General features: G+C 44.4%; 1 protein-coding gene across 4 annotated transcripts in view; it reads left to right on the plus strand.

Moving 5' to 3' along the window:
• The window catches only part of MDGA2 (MAM domain containing glycosylphosphatidylinositol anchor 2), a 588,493-nt gene that overhangs the window by 176,879 nt on the left and 389,901 nt on the right, over window positions 1-21,713 (plus strand). Inside the window, exon 1 of one of the 4 annotated variants that reach the window (XM_061612638.1) lies at window positions 6,873-6,977. The exons of 2 other annotated variants lie outside the window; for them this stretch is intronic. In XM_061612638.1, coding sequence (XP_061468622.1) covers window positions 6,962-6,977 — 16 coding nt within the window. In that variant the 5' untranslated portion in view covers window positions 6,873-6,961. Of the gene's footprint in view, window positions 1-6,872; window positions 6,978-9,035; window positions 9,108-21,713 lie in introns of those variants that run through there. One more of the 4 variants, XM_061612636.1, reaches the window with a different exon arrangement.

Consider the following 21,713-nt stretch of genomic DNA (forward strand, 5'->3'; position numbering starts at 1 on the left):
GTTTGCCTCTGACACCGAGGCTGAACAGCCCCCAAGCCCGAGGGAGAGGCGTCACCTCTGACACCAGATGGAGACCAGGCCCGTCTGCAGGAGTGCTTGAATACAGGCCTGGCCTCCTCGGGAGTAAAGGTCTGGCTGCAGGCAATCAATGGGAGTCAGCTGAGATTTGGGATGTGGTTCAGTAACTCCGGGGTAAAAACCCCACTGCTAGGTTGGAAAGGCTGCTGGAACAACGTCTGTACGCAAGCTCTGTACCTGCCCTATCTAAAGATTACCTGTGCACTCTGAACTTGTCTCTTGCCTTGCCCTGACCTGCTTGTTTACAGACCGCTTGGCTTCTAACCCTGGACTGCTCTGACCCTGATGCTTGCCTAACCCCCTTGGTTGTGAGGTAGACTCTGGCCTGATCCTGGATACTGCCTGTGTGTTTCTGCTGGGGACTCTCTCGCTTCTTTAAGGAGCCTGGTGAAAATAGCACACAGATGAAACTCTGGGTAGCCTGGAGTTAGAGGTGAGCAGTGAGGTGGCCACGTTTGCTGATCAACAGATTGGGGGTTGGACTCAATGGCCATATAGGCCCCTTCCAACTCTACTGTGATTCTATGATTCTACCCAATTGTTCAGCAGACACTGCAAAAGGATCTCTCCAGACTAGGTGAATGGGCAGTGAAATAGCAGATGGAATGTAAGCAACCATACATAATAATAATAATGACATTTTATTTTTGAGTCGCCTATCTGTCCGGGTTAACGGACACTCTAGGCGACGTACAAAAATAAAAAACACAATATACAAATCAAAACAACAGCATAATAATCTAAAAACCCAACCTTCAATTAGTACAGCATAAAACGAATCCACCCCAATCTTATAGGCCTGCCTGAATAGCCAGGTCTTTAAGGCTTGGCAAAAAACCACCAGGGAGGGAGCATGTCGAAGATCAAGGTTCTGAAAGGTTCCTTCTGACTGTTGCCTATGGGAGGTAACCTACGCAGGGTTCCATTGCTTTGTGACTGATGCCAATCTCTCTTAGGAGAGACGCCACTGCAACCAACTACCTCATGTGTAAGTAGAGAAGGTTAGCTAGGTTGTTATTTTCTTGTTGTGTGAATGAATTCTCTTGGATGTACCTAAACCCCTGTTGGGTGTATGGTCTTAAAGGATTACTTGCTGCTATATTTTGATGTGCACTTATATTTTGAATAAAGCTACTTCTATTTAACCTGGTGTGTTCATTGAGGGGAAGGGCGGTTCTGAATCCAGCACCTTGACCAACTCAGCTACGACTACCAAAGAGGGAAAAGGAGTTAAAAGCTTAATTCTAATTTGTGGGGTTTTACCAGAGGTTTCCTGACAAGGAGTGTAAATTTGGCTCTTGTCTTTTAGGACCTTGGTTTACCTATTGTCTGGGCTCAGAGTTCCCCTAGCTCTGAGTGGAACCAGTAACAGGGGTGGTGGCAGCCTACTTTCTACCTTGCAGGGTTGGTGTTAGTTTACACAGCCTTGGCAAGGAGGAATTTGATATTGGGTTTCCAGATCAATTACCCTAAGGGTGGGAATTGGGTCTGAAGCGTGACTTCTGGTGCCTTGAGGGGCACAGGGGCATGACATAAAGTGATGCACACACACACCCCTAATTTCACCTGCATGTTCATGGGGTCTGAACTGGCAGTAGCTGACCAGGAACAAGACTTTGGGGTTGTAGTGGATAGCTTGATGAAAATGTCAACTCAGTATGCAGCAGCTGTGGAAAGGGAGAATTCAATGACAGGAGTCTTTAGGAAAGCAACTGACAATAGAACTGCCAATATAATTGTTGGAAGTGGGGCAAGAGCAACTCCTGTTTTGTTCTTTTGTTTGTGTTCTAGAAGGGAGATAGAGTGAGGGTCCTCCAGATGGATAGGCTTGATTACCTTTACCTGTGATGCTCTGACTGACTGACTTCCGTCTCTAGACTGATACGTCTTAAGGGAAGCTTACCTGCCCCTCCTCCTTCCGCCCTTTCCATTCCTTCCTTCTCCGCTCTATCCGGGAGAGAGGAGACATCCTTTGTCTCTGCTCTCTCTCCTAGCACGGGGCTAACTCCCACATCTGGGCATTGTACCTCCAACTTAGTTAGTTAGAACTAGGTTTGCCTTTCTATCTACTATGTATTTCTATAAATAAAGTAGCTTTTCTCATTTTACTAAGTCTCTAGTCTCAGTGATGCTGATGCAGGGTAAAAGCCTGCTTTCTTGGGTAAACGCACGCACACGCTGGCACACTCGCATTTCAACATCCGCTGTCACTCTCTGCTTGCTGTGGTGCTGCTTTAAATGAAATTAAGCACACAAAAATACACACAGCAATAATAATGCTGTTTTATAAATCCATGACCACACATGGAATACTGTGTATAGTTTTGGTCACTGCAGAGGTACGTTTGGCCTGTACTAGAAACTGGGATTTTAGTGTTTCAGCTCCAGCCCTCTGGAATCAATACAAGCCAAAATCACATAGGTGCCGTGTGATGATATTTAGGTGCCTACTGAAAACATTTTTGTTTGGGAAGGCTTTCCCTGAGATGCTTCCCAGTCATGGAATTGGATGGATGGTTTTATTGTTTTTAGAGTTTGTTGAATTAATTTTATTGTTTTTAGAGCTTGTGTTTGTGTGTTGTATTCTGTCTTTATCTTGTACACCTCTTTGATAGCTTTATGCTGCAAAGCAGTCTATAAATTTGTATAATAATATCATAATTCAAAAAAGATGTTGTAGAGCTGGAAAAGGTTCAGAAAAGGGCAAAGGAAGATCCAAGGCAGTCAAAAGGAAATACTTCACACAGCATGCAGTTAAAACTATGGAATTCACTTCCACAAAAAGTAGCATCTTTACCATACCCTTCTTTAAGGTGAGGTAACCAGAACCGTGCACAGTATTCCAAGTGCAGTTGCCCATTCTCTGGATTTCTGAGGCGGTTGGGACCCTCAGTATATTTCCACTGTCATGATCAGGAGCATGGTGAAACTCTCAACTTAAATGTCTCAATTTAGATGGGTCTCAGTTTTGGGCAAGTCTGAACTGAGCCCAGATTAGCTCCTTCGAAGTGAGGCCATTCCAAATCGAGTTCAGGAATCAAGGTCCACCATCGTGAGTCCAGACCAGAGTCACACAAAAGCTGGAAGAAGCGGGGGATCCGTTTCCTCCCTTTGAACTCTTAACTGGCCCTCTCTGGTTCTTCACAAAATGAGTGGCTCCATAATGAAAGTTAATGGCTAATTGTACTGTGTTAATTAAACCGAAAATGTCATACAACAGCTTGAAGAGAACCAGATATTGTATAAGCCTTAATCCATCATCTTTATGTGCTCTGGAAACTGGAATGGGGAAACGAGAATTTTCATCATTCATTTTTTTATTGATTTGTTGATCTTCTGGAAGAATAAAAAGCCCAGGGAAGCACTAATAATTAAACAAACTCTAAGGATATTGGGGGTAGTAAAATTTGCATGATCCCTGTTGGGTTACGGATGTTATTTCATCAGTAGTGCTATTGGCATGCAAAGAAAAGATACAGAGCTTAATTGCGATTAGTATTATTTCACATTTGCCAAATGGTTGTCCTCCAGATGCTGTGGGACTCCAACTCCCATCAGCCCCAACTTGCATGGCCAAGGGTCAGGGATGATGGGACTTTTAGTCTGAAACATCTGGTTAGCCAAGTATGCCCTAGGGAGGAAGGGGTGTTATGGTCCAGTAGTAGGTCACTGGCCATTTTCTGATGAACCACCAATTGCTTGCTGGTTGTTATAAGCTTTCTCAATAATGATGTACTCAGTGGACTTTGCTCTGTTCCATTAAAACACTTACCTGTGAGGAGACCCTATGGAATACACATGTTCGCTTTGCAAATTTAACACATGTTGGTGGATCATTCCAGTAAGCAAGTTCACATCAGCCACCTCTTGTTGTACAGACATGACATGACACAAAAGTTTTGCACAGCAGTAGAGCGCATGTTTTGCATGCCGAAGAGCTCGAGCTCAGTACCCAGCATCTGCAGGTATGGCTAAGAAAGAACCCTCATCTGAAACACGGAAGAGTCACTGCCAGTCAGTATAGACAATGCTGAGCTTGATAGACCAGTGGTCTGACTCATATAAGGCATCGTTTGGTGTCCATTTGCTCAATGGTAGAGAGCTGGTTTTAGAGGCTGAATCTCCCAGGTTTGACCCTGTTATCCTTCCAGGGCTTTGTCTAATCCTCTTTTAAAGCCATCAGAGTTGGTGGTCATTACCACATTTTGTGGTAGCAAATTCCATAGTTCAGCAATGCATTGTGTCAAAAAATAAAAAAAGACTTCCTTTGGACTGTCCTGAATCCCTCGGATCACATAGGTGTCAGTGTTGAGGTCTTTCAGGCAGCACAATGGATGGATGTGTGTGAATGTTAGGGATGGATCCTGCTGCGAACCATATTCATTGCCGTTGTACCTGCAAAGGAAACGGATGAGACACTAACATTGGGATAAAGGCTATATTTATTTAAATATAACGACTCGGGGGGACTGAAAACCAAATTGACCAAATTCATAAAGTATGGGCAGGTGAATATTTTAACTCATTCTGGTCGGGAGGCACGTCCCCCCAGGCCCCATGAAGCAGCCACCGGCTGTGGCTTCCTAGCCGAGAATGGAGAAGTAGTGGCTCCCTCCTTGCTAGGTGAGCCTTGGGTCTGGACCCAACACACGCACCCGGGCCCCGTGGTATCAGCTCTCACCCCAGATGAGCATAAGAACATAAGAAGAGCCTGCTGGATCAGGCCAGTGGCCCATCTAGTCCAGCATCCTGTTCTCACAGTGGCCAACCAGGTGCCTGGGGGAAGCCCGCAAGCAGGACCCGAGTGCAAGAACACTCTCCCCTCCTGAGGCTTCCGGCAACTGGTTTTCAGAAGCATGCTGCCTCTGACTAGGCTGGCAGAGCACAGCCATCATGGCTAGTAGCCATTGATAGCCCTGTCCTCCATGAATTTGTCTAATCTTCTTTTAAAGCCATCCAAGCTGGTGGCCATTACTGCATCTTGTGGGAGCAAATTCCATAGTTTAACTATGCGCTGAGTAAAGAAGTACTTCCTTTTGTCTGTCCTGAATCTTCCAACATTCAGCTTCTTTGAATGTCCACGAGTTCTAGTATTATGAGAGAGGGAGAAGAACTTTTCTCTATCCACTTTCTCAATGCCATGCATAATTTTATACACTTCTATCATGTCTCCTCTGACCCGCCTTTTCTCTAAACTAAAAAGCCCCAAATGCTGCAACCTTTCCTCGTAAGGGAGTCGCTCCATCCCCTTGATCATTCTGGTTGCCCTCTTCTGAACCTTTTCCAACTCTAGAATATCCTTTTTGAGATGAGGCGACCAGAACTGTACACAGTATTCCAAATGCGGCCGCACCATAGATTTATACAACGGCATTATGATATCGGCTGTTTTATTTTCAATACCTTTCCTAATTATTGCTAGCATGGAATTTGCCTTTTTCACAGCTGCCGCACACTGGGTCGACATTTTCATCGTGCTGTCCACTACAACCCCGAGGTCTCTCTCCTGGTCGGTCACCGCCAGGTCAGACCCCATGAGCGTATATGTGAAATTCAGATTTTTTGCTCCAAAGCTCCCCTCCCTGTCCACCAGGCACAGAGCACTGACAGGTGCCTAAAGGGTGCCCATCACCCAATCATGACTCAGTATACCTAAGGGTTTGTCTCCCCACCTTCCTCCCCTGCCCGGACGCCATGCCGTAAAGGGCAACAAACCATGCCACTCCCAAAAGCCCAACGAAATCATCCCAATGGTGTGAAGTAGGCAAAAAAGGGAGGGATCTGTGAGGATCCCACCTCAGACCACCACTTGTCAGGACCCTCCAGTCAGGATCTTCAGTTTTATTTGTTCTCTCACCGGCTCTAGCACAGATCTCGCAAGATCCCACTGCTAGGCAGCAGCACCAGCCACTCCCTGTTTCACAATATTGCCTTAGGACTTTGCCTTAGTCCCCTTCTGGCTTATTGTTACTTTGTGGCTGGGTGCACTTGCAGGCCACAACCCCCCTGTATCTTTGTCTATAAAGCATACAGCCCTGGGCTGCCCTGGATACTTGATGATACACTATCTCTTCACTGCTGCCACCATTGATACTCTTTCCCAACCTTGGTAAGTACACTGCCCTCCCTTCTGGTCTGTGTAAGCCCCAGCCAAGGATCAGGTTTTTGGTAAACCAAGAAAATATTTATTTATAAACACCAGGAAATAACAAGATTACTTATGGGATATTTAACAAGCGTATGGTTTCATATATTGTGTTCCTCTTTATGTTTCTAGTCATATATAATCTGCCTCAATACAAGCCAAATATAATCCAACCCACAACCAACTCCAAAACCCAAACTCCACAACCAACCCTCTCTCAACTGTCATCCTCTCATTTATACCTTCAGCCACTCAAACGCTCAGCCAATCATCATACAGCATTCTCCAGCATTCTAGCCCATGTACTCCACCCTCTCACTCAATCCATTTACCATGTATACTTTAATAAACCTGCACTTACCATATTTACAGTTATCAAAATACAGGGGCATCACAGGATCCTACGGCCAGTCAAGGAAACCCACAACCTCCTACATAGCCCCTTCAACAGGCAACTGGCCAAACCCACATTGCATGTAGAGAGGGAAGAAGAGCACAACAAAAGACAAAGGGGAAGATTTGGGGGAGGATTTGGCTGATCAGGCCAGCTCTGATCCCCCTCCCATTGGCCCCACAGCTCCCACATGACACTTCCTCAGACTCCTCCCTTTGGGAGACAACTTCCTGAGTCTTCTTAGAGAGGAGGGTGTGAAAGCTAATCCACCCCCACCTACAAGAGTGGGAACAACATTGTGAATACGATTAAGACATCTGAAAAAGCGATTCTGTTACACCTTAATGAAAGCTGTTGGGGGTAAATGCATTTTAGACACATTATCCAAACCTTTGTTGTTGTGGTTGTTGTTGTTGTTGTTGTTGTTCTTCTTCTTCTTCTTCTTGTTCTTCTTCTTCTTCTTCTTCCTCTTATTATTATTATTATTATTATTATTATTATTATTATTGAGACATTCTTAAATATCTGGCTTTAATCACTCCGCTTACTTTCCAGCTTTGTTTAGAAGCAGGGAAGAAATCAAATCAATTCCATTCCCCTTAGCTGTGCATTATTTGAGAGCCAAATGGTTCAAGGAAACATTGATTTCTCTAAAAGGGGAGGAAGGATGGCTTTTCGCTGGATCTTTGAGAGCGTGAGTTTCTGTTGACATTTCTGATTGTGTTGTGCTTGGACTTTTTTTCTGTGAAGTTCTCAAAATTAGTGGCTAATGCAAAGATTTCCTGTTAATTGCATGCTGCTGAGATCTACACAATGCAGAGTGGTACTGAAAGGCTCTCCTTTAATTTAATAAGAAAGCAAACAGAAATCCCCACAAAGTATAAGGTAGCTAGACTGTTCCAGTTTTTGACTGGCTTCTCTGGCAAACTGATCTCCTCACCTCTACGATGAAACTTTGACCATATCTCCCACAAAGTAGATAGCAAGACAGTATGATAAAATGATGGAGCCTAACAAGGCCTGAGTAGCAATGTCTCAGGATCATGACAGCCAGGGTTGGGGTGGGTGGGAATTAACGTCTTCTGATGTGGAAGACATTCCCCCTCGTCCCAGAACTGTGGAGGTGGGCTATAGTCATGTGGCGCAGCAGGACAATTTGCCCATTTTTAAAGCTCTGTCTTTCCTAACAGGGTCAGTGGCAGAACTGTAGAGCACCCAACTTGGCATGCACAGCAGATGGAATAATCGAGGGGGATTCTCACTTGATAATTTGATATTGCAGTGAGACATAGGTGGGGAAATAAGTAGAATGGCTCCTGTGAGGTAAGCCAAAGCATTTTTCTCTGACATTTAAACACTGTCAAAGAAGATTTATGTCACTTTAAAGTTGACAATGAGGACATAGAATTTGTCAAGGATTATCAATACCTTGGCATAGTCATTAACCAAAATGGAGATAATAGTCAAGAAATCAGAAGGCTAGGACTGGGGAGGGCAGCTGTGAGAGAACTAGAAAAGGTCCTCAAATGCAAAGATGTATCACTGAACACTAAAGTCAGGATCATTCAGACCATGGTATTCCCCATCTCTATTTATGGATGTGAAAGTTGGAGAGTGAAAAAAGCAGATAAGAGAAAAATCAACTCATTTGAAATGTGGTGTTGGAGGAGAGCTTTGTGCATACCATGGACTGCAAATAAGACAAATAATTGGGTGTTAGAACAAATTAAATCAGAACCATCACTAGAAGCTAAAATGACGAAACTGAGGTGGTCATACTTTCGACACATCATGAGAAGACATAATTCACTAGAGAAGACAATAATGCTGGGGAAAACAGAAGGGAGTAGAAAAAGAGGAAGGCCAAAATTCCATAAAGGGAGCCACAGACCTGAACTTACAAGATCTGAACAGGGTGGTTCACGACAGATGCTCTTGGAGGTTGCTGATTCATAGGGTCGCCATAAGTCATAGTCGACTTGAAGGCAGATAACAACAACAAAGAGTTTCAGGGGGATCTTCCCCCTCAGAATGGGTATCACTGGCTCCTGACCCTGAAGTCCCCAAGGGTTCCCGGCAAGGGACATTCTTCGCCTTATCTGGAGATGCTGGGGACTGAACCTGAAAGCTGCTGTATGTAAAGCAGGTGTTCTGCCACTGAGCTGCATGCCTTCCCCATGCACACTTCATTGTGCATGCCATGAATCCTGAAATCCAGAGGACCATCAGAGAGGTGCTTAGAACAGCCATGGGTTCACTGTGAGCCACTGAGAGCATTCTGGGGCTGTTTTTATCTGTTGCCTACATGGGCTTTGCATACCAGCAGTCCTGTTACTTGCTTTCTGGAGAGTCTGAGGGGAGCAATTTCCTTTCATTTGCAGGAGCCTCTTCTTCATGAATATCAAAGCAGAACCCTTTCAGTACTTATGGCTGAGCAGGAGAAAGAATGTGATGCTGCCTATATGGGCTGCGAATGTGATCACTCCTCAGGTCCGTCCTGCATGCTGCATGAGCGGATGTTTTACAGGAATGCAAATCCTCTCAGGGCCAAGAAGGAGTGGGGGTGTCTCTTGAATAAGAATCAATTTCTGCCTGCTGCCTTTGGCCTTGTGCTTTGAGTCACACACAAACCTCCCTTTGTGTTTGTGTGTGTGTGTGGGGAGGAAGTCGTATGTAGGGATGGACAAATCTGACCATTTTGGTCTCTCCCAATTTTAAGTTCAGTTTAAAAAAAAGTCCTCACCAAAACATAAGAACATAAGAACATAAGAAGAGCCTGCTGGATCAGGCCAGTGGCCCATCATTTTGTAAGCCTTTTTGCCTAATATGCACATTTTTGCAAACAATTTCAAAAAATTTGCAAAAAAGGTAATATAAACCTTTTTAGTATGTTATTTTAACTAACACACAATTTTTTTATGCATACTTTCCCCATTTTTTGGTTGGAGAACTGCATCCCAAAATTTGGAGAAGTATGAATTTCAAAAGACAGCTGTGACCCAGTATTATTTCAGGAAGTGCAGCTTACATAGATTTGCATTAAAAGACGAGCCACACTGACTTTCTTGCCCATCTCTTGTCACATGCTGGGGTGAAGCCCACTAGTACTTCCAGAGCTCAGAGGCTGATCTGGGAAGTCCATGTTTCAAATCTTGCCCTTGGCTACACTAGTTGGCCACGGAGAAGCTGCTCAATCTCAGCCCCTCCCATTTGCAGTATGGGGAGACTTTGCAGGCCTGCTGCATAGGGCCATTGTAAGGATAGCTGCACTCTAGCAGCGCTATCACTAGAAGCGAAAATGATGAAACTGAAGTCATCATACTTTGGACACATAACGAGAAGACATGATTCACTAGAAAAGACAATGATGCTGAGAAAAACAGAAGGGAGTAGAAAAAGAGGAAGACCAAACAAGAGATGGATTGATTCCATAAAGGAAGCCACAGACCTGAACTTACAAGATTTTATTTATTTATTATATTTTGTTTATTTTATTATTTCAATTTGTATACCGCCCTTAGCAGAATAGCTCTCAGGGCGGTGAACAAACAAGATAAAATACAATATATCATAGTAAAAAATCACAAAAACATGTACAAACAAACAACAGAAAGCACAACAAAAACGAAATACAACACAAATTAAGAAGGATACATGTTAAAAGTAGAAAGATTAAGAAAATTAAAAGATTAAAATGCCTGGGAGCATAAAAAGGCTTTTTCAGGAGTGGTCAGATCACCGCCTCTTACAGGGCAGGTCAAACCACTCCCTCCTGCAATGCATTGACCACACCCTGGATCCACTCGGTCATAACCCCTTGGCAAGCTTTGATAAGCCAAGAAGGGCAAGGGTCGAGAGGACACATTGCTGGCCGTATCATCGCAAGCACCTTGTATATATCATCAGGCCTCATCAAGTGAAACTGATCCCAAGAAGTTGCAGCAGATGTTGCACTGGACACCTCATTGGGGACTATAGTAGATGTCAATGGGGCATCAAGACTGCTGCGGAGGCGAGCAACTTTATCCTCAAAGTGCCTTGCAAACAATTCACAGTGGGCCTCCGAAGGGTCTAAAACTCCATTTCCTGGACCTGACGTCAACAGACTCCTGAGAATACAGAAAAGCTCCACTGGACAGTTACTTGAGTATTGAGTCTTCTTTGCCGCCCTCACTGCTGCTACACAGTAAGCATAGTAATGTTGTTTTACTTGTGCTTGATCAACCTCACAGCACGTCTTTCACCACTTGCACTCTACCCATTGTCCAGCCTATTTCATTCTCGTTTAGTTCACTGGTGTACCAAGGTCCAAACTGGGCTCCACAATCCTGGAGAGAGTGCTCAGGGGCAACCGCATTAAGAGCCCGACGGACCTCATTGTTGTACATCATGACAAGGGCTTCAACAGGGTCACCTGCTCTATTTACTAGGAACTCCCCCAGGGCATTCAGGAATACAGTAGATTCCATTAATTTCCAATGTGGGCCATCTTAATCTGTCCACCATCCCTGCAGGGGTAGATCAGAGCCACAAGTCTAAACTTCACCAGGAAGTGGTCTGACCATGACAATGGGGTGACATCCATCCCCCATCTCCAAATCACCCCTTCCTCCATCTACAGCAAAGACAGAGTTGAGGGTGTGCCCTGCCTTATGCTTTGGGCAAGTGACAACTTGAGACAGCCCCATGGTTGTCATGGAGGCCATGAAGTCCCAAGCTGGAACACCAGAGGTAACCTCAGCATGGACATTGAAATCACCCAGGACTATAGTTCTGGGCTCCTCCAGCACCGCAGCTGAGACGGCCTCTGCCAGTTTGTTCCAAGAAGCTGCTGGGCAGCAGTATGGATGGTACACCAGCAGCAACGGTAGCTTACTGTCTCCTTGGCCCGACACCAGGTGCAGGCCCTCATAGCCAGCTCCAAGACAGAGTGGTTTCCTGGTGACAGAGATGGAAGCTCTATAGACCACAGCAACTCTTCCCCCCCCCCGTCCCTGCAGCCTGTGCTGGTGTTGCACTGAGTATCCAGGTGGGCAAAGCAGGTCAGATCAACTCCTCCCAGCTCACCCACCCAGGTCTTGGTAATGCACACCAAATCGGCACCCTCATAACCTCAAATGTGGTCTTGTTGTGTACAAATCTGGTGTTAAACAACAGCACACACAGGCCAGTGGCCACAGCAGATAAGCAATGAGGAACCCATCCATGGGAGGAGTAGGAGCAAGGAACAATGTGTAGATAGCCTTGCCTTCATCGTCTATGGTAGCTCACCACCTCCCCATGGCTATACCTCACTCTGCCCATGATTACTGAGATTGGGGTGGCATCACCCATGTCCCTCCTCACTAAGACTCCTCCTAAACACCTGATGTGGACATAACAAGAGCCCATGAACAAAACCTACCTGAACAAATTATCCTAGTAGGCCTCTGTGAGAATTGGGAACAGTCAGACCCACTCAATATTTTTTCACACAGGGCACATCTGCTCCCCCCTTGTTTCACACCCAGGGAGGGCCAACCTTCTGCCAGTTGTATACTCACTCTGAAGGCATCTGGCAACTGTCTCCTATCACTCAGTTCACTGCACAGGCTCTTGGCCTGTGCAGGAACTACACATGCACTGTACTCCTTCCCCACTACCAATCTCCTCCTTTCAAAAAATAGAAGCGGGTAGCACCCCCTAAGGGCCTCCCCAAGGGATGACCCCTAAGGGCAGCCATGCTTTTACTACCCCTGACCCAGCCAGGAGCTGATGCAAGATTGACTGCAGCCTCTTTCTGGATTCAGGGTCAGGCAGGGGGTCTCAGTCCTTGCAGCACTTACCTGGGACCTCAGGTGGATCAAAAGACAGCAACTTAGACGAGTGAGCAAGCAAGCACCCAGATGCTCAAGTACTCACCCCCAGGGCCAGTCTTCTCCAGTCCCCCATCTTTTCCCAAAGATTGTCACAAAATTCTTCTTACACATGAATTGCAATCTCATGGATGTTTACTTGGAATTAAACTCAATTTTCCCCAAATGCGGTTTGACTCCCTAGTAAGTGCGTTAAGGTTTTAACAGGATGTTGGACTAGATGGGCCACTGGCCTGATCCAGCAGGCTCTTCTTATGTTCTTATGTTCTTAAGATCAATCCCTGGCCATCTCCAGCTAGGGTTGAGAGAGACCCCTGCCACCAAAAGCTGGAGAGCCTCTGCCAATCAGTGTAGGTAATACTGGCCTAGATCCCCTGATGCCCTGACTCGGGATAAGGCAGCTTTCTATATCCCACCTACATGAATGTTCTATGAATGCAGGATTGTGTTCTGAAATTGTAGGCAGAGCTTCTAAAACTCGTATTGATTTTTTTAATTGAATGCATGTTGTGTTCATCCAGAAATGCTCCATGGTTTTTGTCTCCAGGACTCAAAGCATTATTGATTCTGATGATATCATGTGCAAAACCTGCTGGTTACACAGCCTTGAGCATATACCCATCACACAGCAAAGAGCCATTGCTCAGTCGCAGAGCATCAGCTCTGTATGCAGAAGGCCCCAGGCTCAACTCCCAGCTCGTCCTGGGAGAGACTCCTGCCTAAAATCCTGGAGAGCTGCTGCCAGTCACTGTAGACAATAATGAGCTGGATGCACCAAAGGTCAGACTCAGTGTAAGGTAGTTTTCTATGTTCCTAATTAAACACACACAGTAAAACAATCCCATTGAACCAGCACAGCAATTGAAGCAGGAGGCTCAGCTTGAGAGATCAAGCGAATGCCAGTGTAAGGAACTTCACATGCTGCCGGGATGCCAATATAGATGGAGCCTCTCGTGTTTCAGCAGGGAGTGCAACCCATAACCCTGAGGTCCCCAATGGAAATAGGATTTATACAGAAAAGGAGCTATAGGCCATCATGGAATAGTAGAGTTGGAAGGGGCCTATAAGGCCATCCAGTCCAACCCCCTGCTCAATGCAAGAATCCAAACTAAAGCATCCCCAACAGATGTCTGTCCAGCTGCCTCTTGAACGCCTCCATTGTCGGAGAGCGCACTACCTCTCTAGGTAATTGGTTTCATTGTCATATAGCTGTAACAGTTAGGAAGTTTTTCCTGATGTCCAGTCGAAATCTGGCTTCCTGCAAAAGGCAGGCCATCACACACTGTACTAGCTACAGCTGCAGTGGCAGTCCCATGCAGACAGCTTTGCAATTGCCCAACACCTCACACAACATAGGCAGATCCAGAAGCAGCAGAAGGAGAAGATGTATGGCAGAGGAAAGATGGAAGAACCCAGCAAGCCCAGAAACAGAGGCAAAAGATGGCAGAGGAACCACTGTGAATCTCACCTTTTGTTCAGTAGGCTGGTGGCTCTATGTATGCACCGTCCTTCCCATCCTGCATCCATGCAAGCGAGAAACATCAATAGAGTTCAAAGGCACATTGCAGCCAGGCAGAAACACTCAAGGAGGGTGCAAAGCAGGGCCGGTGAGGCAGTGGAGGTTGGGGGCTCCGATGACAGTGGGGCAGTGCATCCGCACCGGTTTTTAGTCTGGACTTTCAAGGAGCTGTCCAAGGTGCTGAAAGTGGCAAGTGATGTGGCCCGAGGAGGGTATGTAACCTAGACAGAGTTCTGAAGGCCAGGAAGAGAGAGCTAGAGGGACTCATTTGGCCCTGGGCCGGAAGTTCCTCATCCCTGCTATATACCATGAATCATTTTGGGAAAGGCACATACAAGTACATCTTACTCTTAAATTGCAGATATTTCTATCCACCCCTGCAAGGCAGGAAATTATCTCAAATCAAAGTCCACTTCAGCTCATGTAGTAATGGGAAGAGCCTCTGTATCAGTTCCTAGCCTGCTGACAGGTAGTTGTGTGAATCCACACGCCATGCACAGGATCCAGGTACATTGTGTTTTTTTTTTGTGGTACCATCCCACTTGGCCACTGGCTGGGAGCTGGCATGCACAGGATGGCCACATTCCCAGAGATTATGTGAACATAGACCCTGAGTTAAGGATTGAGGTGGGCTTTGAACCCAGATTCTAGAAGCTACCTACAATTCCCGCAATCCTTTGTGGGAAGTTATGACAGTTCAAGTGGTGTAATCAGGCTTTAAGTGTATGGCACGGATGTGGTTTTTAGACAGCTGAGTTAGGTTCACACGGGCTGCTGATAGCTTCCTTTGCTTGGCTATTTCTCCATTTCTCTCTGACCCCAACCACATTGCCCAAGCCATGCAAGCGTTCCCAATTAACAGCAAAATCATAAACAAACAAGCCACTAATTAGATCCCAGTCCTGCCTGCCCAGCACTCCTGTTGCAGGCTGATCTAATTTTGACACTGGCAAAGCTTACCAGCAAACTATCTATTAAGTTAGGGTGGGGAAAACGTTCTGGTTCTTGGAAGCACTTAGATTTTCCCTTACAGCTCATTTGCACGGCTGTTTAGGGTTTTCCTCCAGCTGGGTAAGCATTAAAAACTTACCACCGGTGGCATACGCTGTATGTTCATATCGACTTGTCGAAAACAATGAGGCTGTGGCAGTTCATGGGGAGAGACAGGAAGTGGGGTCATTGATCATTCATTTAAAAAGGCCATTTTGTTTCAGGTCTCTCTTGATGGATCTGAGCCTGTCAGTATCTTTGTATCGATCTACATCATTTATTGTCGGGCTGGATCTTCAGGCCAATTTGGGCGACTGCCGGGTGTGTGATAGCAGGGGTGGGAAACTACTTGCAATTTCACCACATGCTGTTTTACATAAGCCATGCAGCGAATTCAAGTTTCAGCTTATGTTGGCAAAAATGAATCCTGCAAGTGGCAGAGGTTATGCATGAGCATAAGGACAGCTTGATGGCTGGATTAGAGCAAAGGTCCAGCAAAGTCCAGCATCCTGTTCTCACAGTGGCCAACCAGACGCCTCTTCTGGGAAGATTGCAAGCAGGACCTGCACGCCATAGCAACTCTCTCCTCCTGTGGTTTCCAGCAACTGGTATTCAGAGGCATACAGGGGAAGGAGAACATGGCCATTATGACTAGCAGTCATGGATAGCATTACCCTCCATGAATGAAACATTGGAAGAAATCTTCCTTGTGTTCTTGGCAGCGTAAGGACTATTCTGTATATCCCACATTAGCCTTTCTTAATGAGAGGAGAACCAAAACACAACCATTCTTCAAAATTTGCACTTATTCAAACAACGTTTGCAAAAATGCATATATTCATGGAAAATGCACAAAAATGAATAATTGGTGAAAGTAACATACAAAAATGCATTATGTTAAAAGAAATTGCTTGCAAAAAATGTGTACATTAATCAAAACTGTCAACAAAACAGGATCCCCTTTCTTTGGAATTGGGATGTATATTGAACGCTTCCAGTCTGTGGGCTATTGTTTAGTTTTCCATATTTCTTGACAAATTTAGACAGATTCAGTAGCTTGTAGCAACTCTATTGGTATGCCATCTATTCCTGGTGATTTGTTTTTTCCAAGTATTTTAAGTGCAGCTTTTACTTCACATTCTAAAATTTCTGGTTCTTCATATGCTTCCTCCGTGAATGAATCTGTCATTCTGGCATCTCTTTTACAGAGTTCTTCAGTGTATTGCTTCCATCTTCCTTTTATTTCATCTCAGTCAGTCAGTGTGTTCGCCTGTTGATTATTCAACATCCCTATTCTTGGTTTAAATTTCCCTTTCATTTCTCTAATCTTTTGGAATAGGGCTCTTGTTCTTCCCATTTTGTTGTCCTTTTTCTATTTCTATACAATAACTATTTTAATAGTTTTATTCGTCCCTACGTACTAGTCGTTGTATTGTTTCATTTAGGGTTCTGACTGTGTTTCTATCTCCTTTTGCTTTTGCTTTCCTTCTCTCTTTAACCATTTTAAGAGTTTCTTTTAGTAGCCTTACTAACAACATAACAACATGAGAACATAAAGAAGTACCCATAAAGGCCCATCTAGTCCAGCATCCTGTTCTTACAGGTTCACAGAATAGTAGAGTTGGAAGGGGCCAATAAGGCCATCTAGTCCAACCCCCTGCTCAATGCAGGAATCCAGTGCCCATGGGAATCCTTCAAGCAGGACCTGAGTGCAACAGCACTCTCCTTACCTGTGATTCCCAGCAACTGGAATTCACTGGATTAAGAACATATATACAATAATATAAAACACTCCGTAAGACTACAGTCCTATGCTCATAAGAACATAGGAAGAGCCTGCTGGATCAGGCCAATGGCCCGTCTAGTCCAGCATCTTGTCCTCACAGTGGCCAACTAGAAGCCTCTTCTGGGAAGCCCACAAGCAACCACTGAGCGCAAGAGCACTCTCCCCTCCTGTGGTTTACAGCAACTGGCATTCAGAGAAGCTTCCTGCCTCTGAATCTGGAGAGACAGTGGAGAGGGAGACCTGAAATTCACATATTAATTTAGACTAATCTGTCAGGACTTTGGCTGTACAATGTTAGCTCCCCATTGCTTCTGTTAGGTTTAATTCACTCCTGAGGATGGGCTCCTAATGGCTGATTTCAAGCCATTTTTATAAGGTATAATAAAGATATGAATCATTCCTGGGGGGGGGGGGAAACACACACACTCACCACCAGCATAAATGCCACAGTGCATATTACTGTCATGTCTCACTTGGCATTTAATCCTGGCTGACTTCCTCAGGAGGAGCTGCAATGATGATTATTTCGAGGGATGGGAAGAAAGTGACATTTGGTAATTATGCGAGATCTCCTGAACCATAAAAAGCAAAGAGTCGAAACAGTAGCCGAAACAACAACAAAATGGAATGCTTTTTATCATTGGGCATGGATTTGATCTTTGCTATCTTCTGACTCAACCGTTTGTCTCAAATGACTGTTCTGTATGGTTTTAAATTGCAGGAAGCGAGATTTAGGTTAAATGCCAGGAAGACTGTATCTCCACAAAAATAGCCAGGAAATGCAGACGGGGGTGTATGTGTGTGGGAGGAACAAGGGGGGAAATAATATACAGAGAATGAAAAGAGTCTGTGCTTCTGTGACATCTTCCTGGGTTTGGGTATATTGATGGATAAATGGACTTTGAGTGTTTTATTCCAGAGCAATTCCAGGTTGCAGTTCCGTCCTTCGGTCTTGAGCAACAAATTTTGATGGACACTCCAGCTGCCAAATTGACTTTCAGGGGTTTCTGATTGCAAGTTGATTTCTTTAGTATGGCCAACTACTCGCTGTAATCGGAGGCCAAGCATGCTTTTGTGATTGGATGGTTCCCTGGCGATCATATTGCATAAATGGGATTTGTAATCTCAAGGCTTCATAAAAGTCACTCTCAAGAATGCTAATCAGAGTGAGGCTGGCCTGTGGAAGTTCATACAGGAGGATTGTGATATGGCAAAGAGCGCTGATGAGGTACAACTCTTTGAAGAAGGCAAATGGCGCAGGTGCGGAATGGTGCTTGTCTACCGCATGCCTCACAGCTCAGGCCCACGGTATCTCTCAGTCTGCACCCTGCATGCTACACGTCAGTGGAATGCGGAAATAGTTTCTGGCAACAACCCTAGTCCAAAATAAAGCACAGGGAGAAGCCTATTTTTGAAAGCTGGGTACTTATTTTAAAGTTCAACATCTCATGCATGTTTTCCTAGCCAGTTTTTAGGCAACGTGCTACTGTGATCTCAATCTCTCTTCATATCCCTTCCCAAAATCTATATTGTTCTGTGTAACCCCTTCACCTGTTCATTACACACACCTGGAAATAATCAACAAGTGGGCAAGGACTGGGGGTGGGTTGTATCCGCGAGCCCTCTCTCTGAGCTCCATGCATTGAACCAGGCCTCTGCAAGAGGCCACAGATTCTAAAATGGAGCTGCCAGCATTCAGTCCTGGGCCTTGCTTCCTGGGAAAGTGTTCAAGCTCAGGAATGTGTGAAATAATCAGCACCACTGGAGCATGCACAGAGTACATTTCTCATCCATTTGAGTGGTGACTGTCTGCCTTTACATCCCTGGAATGAAGGAGTTGTTTTTTTTAAAAAAAAATATCCTGGGGATATGACTGTCCAACTGGATCCTCTAAGCTTCTTACATGAGGAATTGCAGCATCTGCTACTTTCAACATTCAGGAAAGGTCAGCGCCTGGCGCTATGTAGATTGAGCGGCTTAACAATGAATCCCACTTCTCAAGGAACGCTTGGAAATGGGAATTGCAGCTCTGTGAGGGGAATAGGAGTCTCCTGACAACTCTCACCATCCTTAACATAACTGCTTTCCAGGATTCTTTGTGGAAAGCCATGATTGCTTAAAGTCGAATGATACTGGTTTAAATATATAGCGTGGGTGAGGCTAAAGGAGAAATCTACACACAAAAGAGCCAACTGGAATTCCAGAGAGTGTGTGGAGTGGGGAAAAAAAGAGGATCCAATGAAGGATGCCCACCCCCTATCCCTACTCTGCCCCCAAGAAGGGTGACTAGCATTACCCCCCTGCCAAATGTGTGAGGGCAGGGACTGCACAAAGAAGGGAGGCAGAAGAGTGGGTGGTGCCAGCCAAAATACCCGTCTGCCAGCCCTTTCATGATTGCCCAGGAGGGCCAAGGAAGTTCTGTTCCACCAGATCCCTTTGGGAGGAAGCCTCTCAAGAGACTTCCACACTGTTGGTGAGGGGCAAATTCACAACTTATCAATGGGAATGGAATTCTCAAGTATTCATTCATTCATTTGTGCATTAATTTGTCAGTACCCCGACTGAATTTATTTATTTATTTATTTATTACATTTGTATACTGCCCCATAGCCAAAGCTCTCTGAGCAGTTTACAACAATTAAAACATTAAAAACAAATAAACAAATTTAAAAACACTTATTTAAAAGCCAACTAAAACATGCTAAAATGCCTGGGAGTAGAGGAAAGTCTTGACCTGGCAGTGAAAAGATAACAGTGTTAGCACCTCGTCAGAGAGATAATTCCATAATTTGGGGGCCACCATTGAGAAGGCCCTCTCCCGTGTTGCCAGCCTCCCAGCTTCCCTCCGAGTAGGCACCCGGAGGAGGGCCTTTGAATTCTTTAGCCATAGATCTTTCCCAGCCCTGAGTTGTGACTTAATGACTAGCACATCCCACTAGCAACACATTTTTTAAAAAATAATAATTTGTGTGTCCAAATGGACACCCAGTCTTTGCTTTTGAACATCAAGCGGACACAAATGGACACATAAAATTTAATCAATGAACCAAGAATTCAGAGTGGATTCTAAATATGTGTTGGGGACCAGAAAAGGAGGGAGAGAAAAAACCTCCTTTGCAAAAAGGTAAAGTGTTGCTCTTTTACTACAAAATATAAAAAATGAAGGAACAAATATTTTATTTTCAGTCCTGTCTAATCCCAGAACAATTTTTCTGTGATCTTAAAGTTCTGGCATTAGAGGATTCAGTGTTTATTTTTTAAGTTTTTATTGTGAGCTATGCAGCTTTTTTAAAAAAAAAAAACCTTCACAAAACAAAAATTAAAATAATCACCAAATAGGTTTTTGTAATACCAGAACAGTTGTGTTTTTAACCAATTTTTAAAAGTTCTGAAATTAGAGTTTTAGAGATTGCGATGATGATGTTGATATTAAATTCATGTATTTAGTGGTGGGTGGGCAGGCTAGTAAGAATTTTGCTAGGCGAATAACTTGTGTAAATGCATTTGTAAGGCTGTAGTCACTCCCCACCTTTTTAAAGATTTGAACTGCTTTCACCTTACATGGTAAAGAAACATGTAAACTGCCCAGAGAGCTTTGGCTATGGGGCGGTATGTATATAACTAACTAACTAACTAACTAAATAACTAAATGGTGGAGAGACTTTCGTGTGCAAGCCATTTGAATGAAAAATGGACACCCAGTAACAATTCATTCAAAAATGCCTTGCCCACTAGTTATGCATAGTGATCTACCTGGGTCTTAGCTTATCATGCTGATTTTGCTGACTGCCTGGGGACTCAAAAATCGCTCTCTCTGTGTTTGTGTGTGTGTGTGTTTGTGTGTGCTAATTTCCTTGTTTTATGTTTATGTACCAATATAATTTCTCCTTCCAGATACATCACTTCTATGGTACACATGATACTCACATGGGTTAAACCTCAGCTGAAAATTACATTTAAATTATATAGAGTATTAGTTAATGTTTCATTGTCAGTTCCATCTCCCCCAAAAAACATTGAAAATTAACCTACCTAGCAAAATAGAGACTTGTGGAGGCCCCTCGTTTTATTTAACAAGGGTTGGATCTGAGGTCTGAGCATCCCCAATAAGCAATCTGGCAGAGGATCCCATGGTCAGCAATAGGGCTTTCCAAATTATTTGTGCAACAAAAGGAGAGAGACTGGGATGGGTCCCTTTGTGCCAACTACTTCATTTTAGTGTCCCCATTAAAGTGCTTTGCTTGCATAACAAGCTACATAATGCATTTCAAGCAGTACATACAATTAAAAAGGAACAATAATGAAAAGCTAATTTTTGAAAATTAAGCCCAAAATATCTTGAGTTAAAATTTAAAATGTAAAGTATCCTTCAGGGGGTTCTTTAAGATTAATAAAACTGTGGTGGATGTGGCCTCATTTGTTAATTCCTTGCAGTCATTGTAGGAACGCTGGGACAGAGATGCAGTTTTCCCCACCTGCAAAGTCAGTGGAGGGGAATATTTTGCACATGTGGATGGAACTACTCTTTTCTCTATAGCAGGGAATGGGTGGATTTCACTTCAACAGGAGCTCCATATATGCATGTGAGTCTTTATGAAGTTTTGGGTTGGAATAGTGTTACTGAGCATGCCTCCAACTCCTGGTGGACCTGGATTGTTCCACTAGCTTAAGCTAATGTTGATAGTTTGTTTGTGCTGATGGACCTGAATTCAAATCCTGCTATCTGTTCATGTCCACCCTATCAATTTTACCTCCAACTGTACCAAGTGATGATGAGAGCTACTACTACTGCTACTCTGGCTACTGTTTTAAGTACATCCTGTAACAAGAAGTTGTAGTGTCTTGTTCAGGATGCCAGCCAGCCAACCAACCTGCCCTTTTACAGGATACTCCATTCCCATTTCCCTTGGGTTTCCCTTTCAGCCAGCATTCTGTGTTGGTTCTCT

Source organism: Rhineura floridana, chromosome 2 (genome assembly GCF_030035675.1).
Source record: "Rhineura floridana isolate rRhiFlo1 chromosome 2, rRhiFlo1.hap2, whole genome shotgun sequence".
Classification (NCBI taxonomy): Eukaryota; Metazoa; Chordata; class Lepidosauria; order Squamata; family Rhineuridae; genus Rhineura; species Rhineura floridana.